At 42.5% G+C, this 12,978-nt stretch overlaps 1 protein-coding gene across 10 annotated transcripts in view; it reads right to left on the reverse strand.

The window, feature by feature from the left end:
* Positions 1-12,628, reverse strand: part of NTNG1 (netrin G1) — a 159,020-nt gene extending 146,392 nt beyond the window's left edge. For 3 of the 10 annotated variants that reach the window (XM_014943556.1, XM_014943550.1, XM_014943554.1), the window contains exons 1-2: positions 12,173-12,626; positions 6,186-6,887 (exon numbers count right to left, since the gene is read on the reverse strand). In XM_014943556.1, coding sequence (XP_014799042.1) covers positions 6,186-6,431 — 246 coding nt within the window. In that variant the 5' untranslated portion in view covers positions 6,432-6,887; positions 12,173-12,626. Of the gene's footprint in view, positions 1-6,185; positions 6,888-11,868; positions 11,989-12,172 lie in introns of those variants that run through there. The other 7 variants (XM_014943557.1, XM_014943555.1, XM_014943558.1 and 4 more) reach the window with 5 other exon arrangements.
* Positions 12,629-12,978: the final 350 nt, after the last annotated feature.

Consider the following 12,978-nt stretch of genomic DNA (forward strand, 5'->3'; position numbering starts at 1 on the left):
AATGATACTTGGCAGCGTTAAAAGCAGCAGTTAAGCAGCTTCTATGAAGTGTATTTATAAAATATGTATTTTGTTAAAAGAATGCACTTTTACACATAGTAGCGCCTTAAACTCTGCAACTGAAAATAAGTAAAAGCCCTTGACTGTTTTTTAGGAACCATGTTTTACGCCCAAATACTTTTAAGAACTTAAGTACTTGTGGGCATTTTTTGGGCTTTGTTTAAGATTAGAAGACATTCCAGTATCCAAAGCGTAACTGAGGAGAAAAAGAAAAAAAGCAACTGAATAGAGTTTCATTAATTATTTACTGGGAAATCTTGATGTGTGATAATGGATATAATGCAAAACTGTTTTTCTGGCAATCCTCAGTTTTGATTTATGAGAAATTATTAATTTTTAGATTGCTTCTAGTTAGAAGAAAACGGAGATTTTACCAAACCTTGTTGGTTTTTTTTTTCATTCCTGCTATCATTAAGCTTATCCATTTTTTCTCTTTTATGAAACCAAGAACTCATTCACCGAGAGCTCCGAGGACCGAGGCACCTTTGAAACGTCTGTGGGCAGGCTGCTACCAAAGGCACAGGTAGGCTGTTGCCCCCACGCTGACCAGCGGGAGGCAGTTTGGGGGGGACACGAAAAAAGCAAAGGGCATGTTGTGTGCTTCTCACTTCCCTCTCATCTTGCCATCTGCTCTGGTCTGAGGTTGGACTGTAAGGAACAAAGTGGTGCTTTGATGGGAACCGCCGCATCAGTGGGGTGGCAGAGGTGTCCTGCCCTATGCAGGGGAGGGGAGAAGGGGCGGGGAGGTGGGGGGGCTGTAGCTCACCATATAGGTCTTGCAGTATTAGAAATTAAATGGAATTATATATGCAGTGACTTAAGAGGAAACACCAAAATAAAAACTATAGTGTCATCTTCAACTCCCTGTTCCCATTCGACTCTCATAAGATTGCACAGGTGGAACTAAAATGAAGGATTGTATGTCCTTATCGAGCCCATAAAAGAAAAAAGCCTTTTTCTTATCGGCATCTCTTAAGGGTATTGCTCCACACTGTTTTAAAATGTCCTACCGCAGAATGCATGTATGCATGCCAAAATGCTTCCAAAATTTACATTATTTCACATTTTGACTTATATGTTACTCAGAAGAGTATCTGTTCATTTAATTATTTCAGTAAACATAATAATGGTATCACTAACTACGCTACAGAGTATTTTCCCTTTTTTAAGGAATATGAGCCTACTTGTAATTAAAGGAATGCTATATTAATGATGCTGAAAGTCTCAGAGGGAAAAATTTAACGTCCACCTCATAATATTATGCCAAAATTGCATGCACAGAAGAGTTTTTAATAATCTTTGTTTCTTAATTTAGTTTTGATTGGCTATGAAATACAGAGTAGCACTCAAGGGCTCAAATTTCTACTGTCATCAGCATTTCTGCTCTATAAATTGTACAAACGCACAAGACTCCTGTCTGTAGGCTTCTTTTCAAGTTTCTGTTCAACCTATGAAGAAAATTAGCTGCAGGCAATGATAATTTCATCACGTTTTAGCCACTGGGATGCAGGATAACGTTATGATAGCTAGGTCTAAACATAAGCAGAAAATTGTATTTTAATGTTGCCATTTCAGCTGCAAACACAGGTTGGTAATGTAAACTTGTCTCCAGTTTGCAAGTTACAGCAATAGCCACTAGGAGTCTCCTGGTTAAGTTAATGATGAATTTACACAGTAATCCTGGCAAAGATTTGAATGTAAACCCCATGCCACAGGCTGGATTTCAGCAGAGGGGCCAGCCCATGAGAGGGGCAGGTGTGACTCTGGGGCGAAGGGACCTGTGAGCAGCACCCCAGGGACGACTCTGCCCGTACCGAGGGCACAGCCAGCATTTGTTTTAGAAATAAGTCAGAAGCCACATACGCACTGTTATTGTAGGTCAAGAGATGGTGATGGTCATGAAATGTCGGATTTGCTTCTCTCTATAACTGGACAGAGTTTTGTGAAATTGTACCAAGCGCTTAAAAAGAGGGAAGTAGAAGATTTCACTGTTAAAGCAGATTTGTTTTGTAAACTGAAATGCTGCAGCTTACAAGAACTAGCATCCCCAGGTACTTAAAAATTTGCTTACGGTATCTCTGCAAAGTGAATCCTACAGCTTGGAGAATGCAAAGTAGCTTCTCTCTCTGCTGTCTTCTCCTTTCCCTTCCTTCTCCTCCCAGGCCAACTAAGCATAAGCGCATGGTGCAGGACACCCTCTTACCAACGCCAAATGCTCAAAGTTTATGAATTACAGACCCGCAGGGAATGGTCACACTGGTTCAAATGCTGTGCCTGACTGTGACTGACAAAGGTGGCCAAATTTCCTTGAAGGAATGCCACAGAAAGCAGAGGTGGATCATCTGCCAGCATGCGTGCCTCACCCTAAGCAGCTAGAGGTTGCTTTAAAACATACAGGGAAGCCAGAGGAGAACAGTCAACCCTCTGCATAGGGGACTGATCATGGCACAGGCAGGAGGAGGAGTACCTGTTGGGGAAGGGTGCTGTCACATCCTCCTTAGAGACACAAGTGACTCCATGGCCAGAAACTGTGAGCGTTCCCTGCTCTAAGCCATTCATTCATTTCTATGTTTCTTATATGCATCTCTCCTCTCAATCTTTTCCCAAGCCCTAAAAATCCTGAGCAACTTTAAAAATTATTATTTGTTTCAAATAATAATAATTTGGAGGACTATTTAGGTTTTGCTTTTTGAGCTTCTCAGTTTCATTTTCAAACTTTTCTCTGCAACCAGAAGGACTAAGAAAATAAAGATGATGTTTTAAATGAAAGCTGAGAATCTCACATAATCATAGGACTCCAGAGGTTTGAGGTTTCAGAATAATCTCACGAGTTTTCAATACTGAATGTCACCAGAAACCATAATGTTATTCTCAGAATAGACTGCATAAAAGCAATTATGGGATAGTTTTCCTGCTGCATGTTCCCCATAATACCTGCGGACGCTGTCCCAGAGGGAGGACCCAAAGGTACTTACAAGCATTGAGCTGCCACGTACCGGGTTCAGCTACCAACTACAGGAATGCTGCATTTTGCAACAGATCTATGTGCGCAAAATCTCGTTACTCGGTCTGTCAACTAAACAAGCTTACCGAGCAAAAATTAATAATGGCCTCGTAAAACACTTAATTCCATGGGGAATACGCAGAAATAAGGAGGAGGCAAATTTTACCATTAACTGCTCATCTCTGTATGCTTGCGTGCATTGCAATGCACAATTGCCTTGTGTGTTATTGCAGACTGCCTTAGATTTTTCCATAATTTCCCAGCAGGATCTGGATGAACCTCTGAGTCTGGTTGTTTCGGGGATATAATCTATACTACACTTATACCTGACACAGACTCAACAGCTAATACCTTAGTCCATATAGTCCGCAGCGAACAAAAAATTTCTAAGCCTGATTGGAGAACTGATATGGAAACAAACCAGGGGGCTGCTTCAACCTCCTCCTTGTCCCGCAGAAGCAAGCGCTGCTGTTTGGTACCCTTCCTTATTGTCAGGATATCTGAAAGGACTCCTGTCTCCTCCGAGGCAGTGTTAACTTGATTTCAATAACAAATCACTGCTACACAGGTTTAGCACGCAAATATCCTATAGTCACAACAACGAAACCAAACATTTGTATATTTCAGCTCAGCGCTTTACCATGCTGAAAAGAAACCTTTCCATTTCTGTCATTTTGAATTTGGGATTTTTTAGTGCAAGAACATGCCTAACAGGAATGCGCTCTTTTCCACTGCCTACCTTCTCCACGTATGTCAGTGCTAGCTTTTTAACTCATTTTCTAGAACTGAAAATCAATGTAAAAATAAAAAAATCTCCTCGTTGGGAAATGTCAGAGGCTCAGCCCTACAAATATGTAAAACCTCGTTTTGAAGGAGATATGTAATTTCTACATGTAGCTATAGTACAGATAGACATGAAGCATTTTTAGGGATCAGAATGCTCTGCTGCTGTGCAGCACCCCAGGAACATCAAATATTTCTGGCATTTCCCTAATGTTTTAAGTAATCAAGCCATCACCACTGTGTATCTTAGTATAGTGTATACGTACAATATACATCTATACTGAAAGCAAATACAATGGTTTATTGTGTAGGAGTCAGTCAGTTTAAACTCACATCACTAAATACACATCCTTGTACTGTGCATGCTCTCTCTGCCTTTCTCCAGTTCTTCCTCTTTATTGCTCGGGTCAGGATTCTGGTGGCCTTCTGCATCTCGAGGGCTTAAGCAGCAAGCAAGCTGCAGCTGTAACCTCAGGATATTCCCAAGTAAACTTTCATCCCTCATCACAGCATCAAGGACCTTGCTAGGGCAAATGTGTTCAGGGGGGAGTTCTGGCACCGTTTTGAAAACTTAGATTTAATCAAGATGTCTCTTTTCTGTTTATTTGGTGGGAGTTTTTTTGTTTAAAATCATTATTCTAACTAACTAAAGAGTGGACTGATAACAAGACATTCAGAAACTTAAATAATTACTTAAACATTGTAGCAGCTCCTGTCTTAACCGCACTAGAAGGAAAAACCAAGTTTTGCCGGGCAATTTCTTTTGCATTGAAAGAACAACATTTCTTATTCACTACATGATGAATTACTAAAGGTCACTGATTGAGGGCTAAATCACAGCTATTACTATACTGAGGGAGAAAATACTGTCTTTTTGTTTATCTTGAAGTGTATTACACAGGTTACGTTGCTTTCATTTCTTTTTAAACAGTGGCTGCTTGAAGCTGTTCAGAGGTTTCGAGTGTCAGAGCCATGTCAGCAGAGATGGATTAGTGGGCAGAGAGCAAGTGGTGCAGTCAAAGGTTTACAGTGAATGTAATTTATTCACGTAGCTCTGTAATTTATCACGTGGCTATTACCATAATGTACGTGGGAAGCAGCTCCATGTGTGCACATAATGCCCTAAATGTATGTGTGGTTGGACCTGAACTCCTTACAGAACAGTAGTGGTTGAAAATGATACCATAAGGCATTTAAAAGCAAATTTCCTTCCTGTGGGGATGCTGTCACACAGCAATGATGATTCGTATATAGGCAAATAAATATCTTGTAGGCTTTTCTCAGTTATGATAATCTCACTTGTTGGCTTTTCAAATCTAATTTTATGTAGGTAATGTGATGTATGTTTCCAGTGCTTTATTAATAGATGTAAGTACATATGTTTTGCATCTCAAACTCACATTTTCTAGTCAAGGAATACTGTATTTTCCACTCAATATTTAACAGAAATACTCAGTAGCAAAGAAAATTAATTCTCTGTTTGTGAGGAGTCGAAGATGTCTTTTAACTCAAATGACCTCTTACAGTACAATCTATCCAACACTTGGGAGCAGCACAGCTGTCAAAGGTTGATGCATATAGTGTCTACCTGGTTTCTCATACCTGCACAATTATTTACCAAGCCCAATTTTCCAAAACTAGTCTCTAATTTCAAAAGCATCTAAATTAAGGAGCTTAACTTTGGTCTCTCTTAGTTGGCTTGAATGCCTACAGTTTCAGTTAAATACAAAAAGCTGTCAGTAGTTGGTAGAGCTGGCCCCCGCCTGAAAGCATTTCTTGTGGCAGTGTCCATCCATGTAGGTATGGACCTGCAGGTAGGCACCTGCTGGCAGCAAAGCTCTGGCAATGCTGCCCATGGCTGCATGGCCTTGTCGGATAAACTCCACCAGCACAGCTCCCACCACTACTTTTTAAGCTTCTGCAGTCTGACTTTCTAACAAGGGTCTTATGTTCAGAAATGATGCTGAATTATACCATGCTATGATGCTTTCAGGTGATCATATCGGACCAACTTACTCAAGTCTTTCATGATCCAGGCAAATGCACCCCAGTTACAGGTTAGTGCATCCGGAGTTCTACACTGCTTTCTTTTAGGTTGTTAAAAGCTGACCCAGACAGACACCAAATTCAGACAAAGTCAAGTTAGGTCCCCATAAGCAGAACATCTCATTTCCCAGCTTAATGTACTGGTCTGTATTTTGTTCAGCAGAACCTTTCACATTCAGAATATGATGCAGATTTTCTTGATAATTACATGTGTGCTCTAGGGCTTCCATTTTGAAGCCATCTATCACAAATATATACCCACTAATTATGCAAAATTAAAAGCTTGCCTTACCATTGCACAGAAAGTCTCAGGAGGGTCTCCACATGTTATGTCTGGAGGATCCAGAGTCACTTTTACATATTTGATCATGTCTCTGGCTTCTGGCTGGCAGGCCATGTAATCCCATACCTTTCCTTCTTCTGTGTAAATCTGAGTCTTACACACGTCATAGTGTCCCCACACGGAAGGGTAGTGCTGCATCACAGAGGATACGGTAACCCAGAGGGTGTGAAGTGACAGGAATCTTGACAAATACATTTCTAAATCCTTTTATGTCACCTTTGTAAGGATGCTCAGTACTGGCGTTCGTGCAGTCTATAGGTTATACATATACATACATGTATATATTTTATAAAATAGGTTCCAACTCAAACGTGAAGCATTAGGATAGGGTGTTTGTTTCACTAAGTTGAAGACTTTGGTAGAAGCCACGCAGACCCCGATGACAGCCTTTCACAGCAACGCAGTGCTTGTCCTTTGTCTTATAACTTATCTGTCAGGGCTTCTTGTAAAAGATGTCCAATAGCAGATAATAATTTGTGAAGTTGCAGGTCTTCAGCTACACTGTTGATAACCCTGAGTGATCCTCCGTCTTCAGGGCTCACAGAGGATGCCCAGGCGCACTGATAAATCAGTATCCGAAGCAAAAGGATGAATGTCTACAGGCTGGTGTCTGTTTCCCATCAATCATTCTTTTCTTCTGGCACCAGCACCCTTTTAGAAACAATAAGAGTTAGAGTTATTGTCCAAGAATCAATGCATTACAAAATATATGATATGTTGACATTTTGGAGGTTTGATGCAATATAAAGCAAATTGGTATAATATGGATAACCTTTACTGTGGGTGCTGCGCTAGAACGAACAAACTACCAAGATCATTCACAGTGAAAAGTATTTTGACATGAAGGATTTAACTCTTCTCTAACAAAGACAGATTTATAACATTCCAGGTGAGTTACAGGTTTCTGCTTCCAAACCTGTATTTTACCCTAGAAAATATCAGCGAGCAAAGTACCGAACTCAACCATTGTCCAGATTGTGCAGGCAGGGGAGCAGGGGAGCAGGCAGCCCAGCACCGCGGGGGAGCAGCAGGCAGAATCTTTTATTTAAACAACACAGAGGTGGCTATCAGGGCTACCAGGTACTGATAGTCTCTTGGCAAGAGGACCTCAGTGAGCTCCAGAAGTCTTACACACCTCTTAGATTTATTTTTTTTTTTTTAATTTATTTTTTTGGAACAGTAACAAAGATATTGCAAGCACGCTTTCGTTTTCTTGAAATTTCTTGTTAGCATTGAAAAGCTTTGCTCCTTTTTTTCCTTTTTTCTTTTTCCCTTTGAACTGGGATTTACTGATCACACTGATGATAAACTACTAATAAGGATAACGGTTCATTTGTATCTTACTATAAGGATGCTTTTCCCCTCTGCGACAGCAGCCTCATTTTCCTAGGTCTGGGTGTGGGGCCACCTGTGTACTCAACGTTTATTTCATAGCAGATAGATCCTCTTTCCTCTCTTCAGAAATTAACTAGAAATTCCCTCTCTCTCTGTCACCTCAGTCACGTTATTATAGGTATAAAATCCTAAGATGTTATTACAATATACCTTTGCTATAAAAACACAGGTAAAAATAGAAATTATGTATGAGGGAAACCACAGAGTGAGCACCCTAAACATGGACAAGGGAAACCAAGGCTAGGAGCTCCAACTCGTTTCTCTCAGCCTGTGCCTGGCGCCAGCCCGTGCCACTGAGGACGGGGAGCCCGGGCGCTGCAGGAGCAGGATTTCAGCCAGCTGCCGCAGCACCTCTGCACTCTTTTTGTCTGGATGCTAAAATCTAAGCAAACCCATCAGGCAGATGTTAAGAAACAACCGTAAGCCACCATGTTCTGCAGCCTGCTTTGCTTGTTCCCAGTTTTAAATTATGCCCAGTGTCAGGAACCCTCCTATACCCCAAAAACCACGGCAAGTGGTGTGTGACCTGGTGAGCTCCTCAGCATCTCGCTTTGGTAATACGTGTTTTCAAAACTTATCTTCAAAGCTATTTGCAAATGGCCTCCCTATATTTAAATAATGCTTCATCTTAAACTGAGCTAAACTACAGACACTATGAAATGCCAACAGATGGTTGAATTGTGTTTCCATAGCAAAGTAATTTACAATAATTGCCGTATGGACGTAAATGCAATTTTCCATTATATTCATTTTATCAAGTGTTACCATACAACTCTCGTACATTTTATCAGAATATGCAGAGAATATCTGAATTTTCATGCAATAACAATTCTCAATCAGTTCAAATATATTTACACTTCAAATCTGAATTTGACACAAAAGCAAAAATATCTAAGACCAAATCAAAATTAAATCTTTTTAAGCAGCATACTGTGTAGTACCACTGTTTTTGTAGCAACCTTACATTCTTTTTTGTTTTCAGTGGGAATGTTTACTTACTATCTTAGAATTCATTAATTCAGAGAACACTTTCCACATCATTCGAAAGACATCTCATACTCTTTCCCTCTAGTCCTTTTCAATATATTTTAATATTTTGCAGGGGGAAAACCACAGCTTAGAACAGTAATTATGTAAAAGGGAAACAGCTACTCTTCTAAAAAAAGGAACCAAATTAATTTTAAATTTGTGACAAATCAAAACAAGCTGTATTGGAGATGGCTTGGTCATAGCTGGAATAAACAGTAGGTGAATATCAGGTTTCTGTGTAGAAATGAGAAGTTACTGACTTTAATTACCTTTAGACTACAAGCCTGTCAATTCAGGCAAAAATAGATTTGTTTAATATTTTCCTTGCTAGCTCTTCAGTTACCTGTAACCTCTTAGAACTGCTGAGACTCAGATCAACTAATAAACAGGACTGGATAGGTCTAAAATAATGTGAAGCAAGCCACTGCCTTAACACACTGTGCTAAAATACTTCCCATATAACGAATTCTCATTAAAGTAAGCCAGAGTCATAATGATGGTCGTTACACAGAATTATAGACTATAACATCGATCGAATTTAGTGCACTGACAAGGAAAAAGTGCAGAGGAGTGCAAGACATCTGAGCATTAGGCAGCTGTAGCAGTGTACGACAGACATTCCTGACAAGAAGCAGCCAATTATAGCTTAAATTTCTGGCATATAACCAGTTCTGATTAATAGTTTTCCATTACATTACAGACATATTATTAATGTATTAAAAATGTCAAGCTTTGGCAAGAACTAATACAGCATGGCTCAGTTAGTCTGCAATATCTTCTTTTAATGAGCTTCCATTGATACAGAGAAAGATATTGACCAAAGCACATTAAGGATCATGTGCTGAGCGCTGCTGGGGTTTTTCTGATGGAGCTTATACGATTTGTCTTGCTTATATTTATTTCTGCAGAGTCACTCATGATATGCATTCTACGTTTCAGTGCTCTATTGTTAAGGACAGACCTATTTGAATTATTCTGTATAAAAAAAAATGTCTAGAATAACATTTCTCAAGTTTACAGCTGTGCCAGCTGTGTAGCACTAAGCCTCTAGCTGTGGGCAACACAAAGCAATGGGGTTTTGTCCTCAGTAATGCCTGTGCATTTGACCTTACATAAAAGCAACCAAACAAATCAGGAATAACTAGTGTCTGATGCTGTGATCCTCTGCACCCCGTGGGGCTCTGCTAGTCGCACACCCTGGGTGTTGGGGGTGACAAAGAGGGAGCGACATCCTTTCCTGAGTGAGGGTGAGGGAAAGGGAAGCTGCTGGAAGGACAGTAGCTAATGCATGCAAAGCCTCCGGAGGACGCGCTCCTGGAGCTCTCCTGTGCCGGGTAACGGCGGTACGAACTGCGGGACGTCTCAGGCCTTGAACGTTCCCATGTGCCACAGCCTCTGCAATATGGAAAACACCGGGAGGCACCCGGGGGGCAGCGGCGCTGGAGGCCACTTCTGCTGCCTCTGCTTTCCCCCAGAGCCCCACTCCACCTGCAAAGTTCAGGCCACGGTGAGCTGTTTGAGAACAACGCCACGCAGCTGACCCCCAGACTACAATCAGCTGTGGCTGATTTTAGGTGGCTCTGAGGCCCTTTCCAGGTGGGTAAGTCACACCTCACGCAGCACCTTAACTCTGCAGCTTGAGCAGACACCCCCTTCACACACCAGCTAAAATGCTTCTTGGTGGAATTGGTGCCGGGAAAGAACTTCAGATCTCCTCAGGGGTTGTTAGCAAACACTCCTCCTCTGCCTCCTTCCATCACTGTGAATATCCACCCCCTTCCCCAAACAACTCCCCCCCACAGACCACACCGGCTGGACGCCCCGCACCAGCTCCCTGCCGGGACGTGGCCGTGCAAACCGCAGGGTGGGCTCCTGGCCTCCCTCCTTGGCAAACAGCAGGTATGCGAAGGAGGTAATAAAATAACGTGCCACGGCCTCTCACACAGACTGCACGTTTGACAGAGCGTGCACTGCCACCGAGCACGAGTGAATGAGAGCCAAATCTGGGCATTGTACCACACGGCAGCCAGAGCAGACCTGGCTGAAATCCTGCCGGGGGGTGCGGAGCGCTGCCCGTCACCTCCCAGCACTGGCACCCCCAGAACATCCTTCTACCCAAAGGAAACATGTTTTAAGTTTGTATCCCTAACAGCTTCAGCAGATGGACGTATCTAACCAAGCCCAGGTATAAAAGAGCCTTTGTGTCCACTCCAGTTATTAATTATTTAAGGACAGTTTACAACCAATGAAATTATGCGTATAACAAAACAGAACTGATTCTCGTACCCGCAACTTACATTTAACAAAGCCTAAGTGTTTTATACCTTGCTTCACCTAGACAACTTAAGAACTTGATACTTACACATTCCAGTTTCTCACAATATAAACTTCCAATATTTATAAAAAAATCCCCACTCAACCTCTGTTACAAATGCAAAATTATTAATCTATGCAAACAAGAAGGGACCCTATATTGAACGATTTTATGCTCACTTTCCATCATACTTGCATCAAATACAGTATATTCCAAACAATTGCTGTGGTGCCTTCAGACTCAAATGCCAAGCAAAGTTTAGGTTCTATTTCTATCCAGCTTATTTAACTATTTAGCAGAAAAAGATTTCTTTGCCTCAGGAGGAATTTAAAATGTCAATACCTATTGGCTGAAGAAAATAAAATACAGCATTCTGCTACCAAAAAACTGAGATTCGGCTCTACACTTAAAATATTTCTGGTTTTCCCACATCATTCTTTGCTGAGTGACACCTCACACTACCACTGCCATTACTTGCCGGGTATCATCAGCTGTCAGCATATGGAGAAAAAGCACTTCAGCTATTTAAATTTTAGAGTCAGCATACGTAGCTGCTTTTCAGTTTTTCCTCTAGAATCTTTATAATTGTGGCTTATTGCCTTAAATATCTCCGTACCTAGCATCAATCTGTTCTGCAAGTTTCTCCTCTTAGAATTTAAGTCAGCATTTGGGGCGGTTGCAGGGGTTTTTTATGTCATTATTTTTCACCCTCAATAAGGTGATAATGCCTCAATCAGGCATGCTCCTCAGGCAGTGTATCCGGGGTACTAAGCTTTCAAGTCATGGTGTGAGCTTATGAGTTTCTAACTGTAAGTTCTTAGCCTCAAAACTGAGTGAAAATGAAAGCCTAATGAATCCTGAATTTGTTCCGTGCTCTTGCCAGGTTTTACATACATAGCTAGAAAGTTGTGCCACTTCTTATCTCCGTTACAGGGTTGATGGCAAAGTCCAGGACTCCGTGAGAACATTGCTGCTAGCTGCTGGAAACTCTCTGGTAAAAATCCTTTAAAACTCCAAATATACGCCAGAAATCAGCCTTTTTTTTTTTTTTTTTTTTTTCTTTTTTTTTCCAAATAAAACCCAAACCAAAACAACACCCACACACACCAAAAATGCCAGAAATCAGCCTTTTTTTTTTTTTCTTTTTTTTCTTTTTTTTTCCAAATAAAACCCAAACCAAAACAACACCCACACACACCAAAAAACAAGCCGGGTAAAGTTCTACTGTGTTTTTCTTCCCTTCAACTGGCTGCCCAGACCACAGCGTCTCATCCTCAACCGCATTGTCCTTAGGCAAGACAGTGATTTATTCCCTCTTTAAAAGCATCTCCACCGTTTGTTTCACTCACTGTCTCTGCCAGCATCTCCGCAGAAGTACGGCTGGCTCCGGGCACATCAGATCCGGAATATCGAAAAGTTGATTGCAGAACAATAAAAGTATATTCAGCAGAGGCCAAAAACGCACACGCACCAACTTTGTGAGTACGAAAGCATCTGTTTTATCGGGCTGAGCCGATCTGCGCCGCTCACCGCCATGTGGGGTCTCTTTAGGGGTGCGGAGCGTGTGCGGGAACGGTCAGAAAAGCCGCCTGCGATTTCCGATGCGAGGGAGGGAACCGTTTCCAGGTTGAGTACCGGCGACCTGTCCGCCGCTCCTCGGCCAGCGGGGCTGTCCCCTGCGCCCCCGCCCTCTGTCAAACGGGGCTTCTGATCTTCCTCGACCACCCCCCCCAACTCCTTCCCCCGCGCGGGAAAATCCGCGCTGAGGGGCGGGAGGGCCGGGCGCGGGCCCCTCCCTCGGGGCTCCCCCTCGGGGCTTTTCCCTCCGCCTGCGCGCTGCTGTCGCGCCCCTTCAAAGCCCGGAGCGGCGCCCGGCGGGCCCGGCCCGAGTTCCGCGGAGGAGGCAGCGTCGCGCAGGTACCGCCCCGCCCCGGCCGCGCTCCGCTCCGCACGGGCGGCAGGGGGCGCGCGCCCCGCGCAGATCCGCCCTCGGTCCGCGGCCCG

The sequence above is a fragment of the Calidris pugnax genome, unplaced genomic scaffold (assembly GCF_001431845.1).
Source record: "Calidris pugnax isolate Ruff unplaced genomic scaffold, ASM143184v1 scaffold63, whole genome shotgun sequence".
NCBI classification, from domain to species: Eukaryota; Metazoa; Chordata; class Aves; order Charadriiformes; family Scolopacidae; genus Calidris; species Calidris pugnax.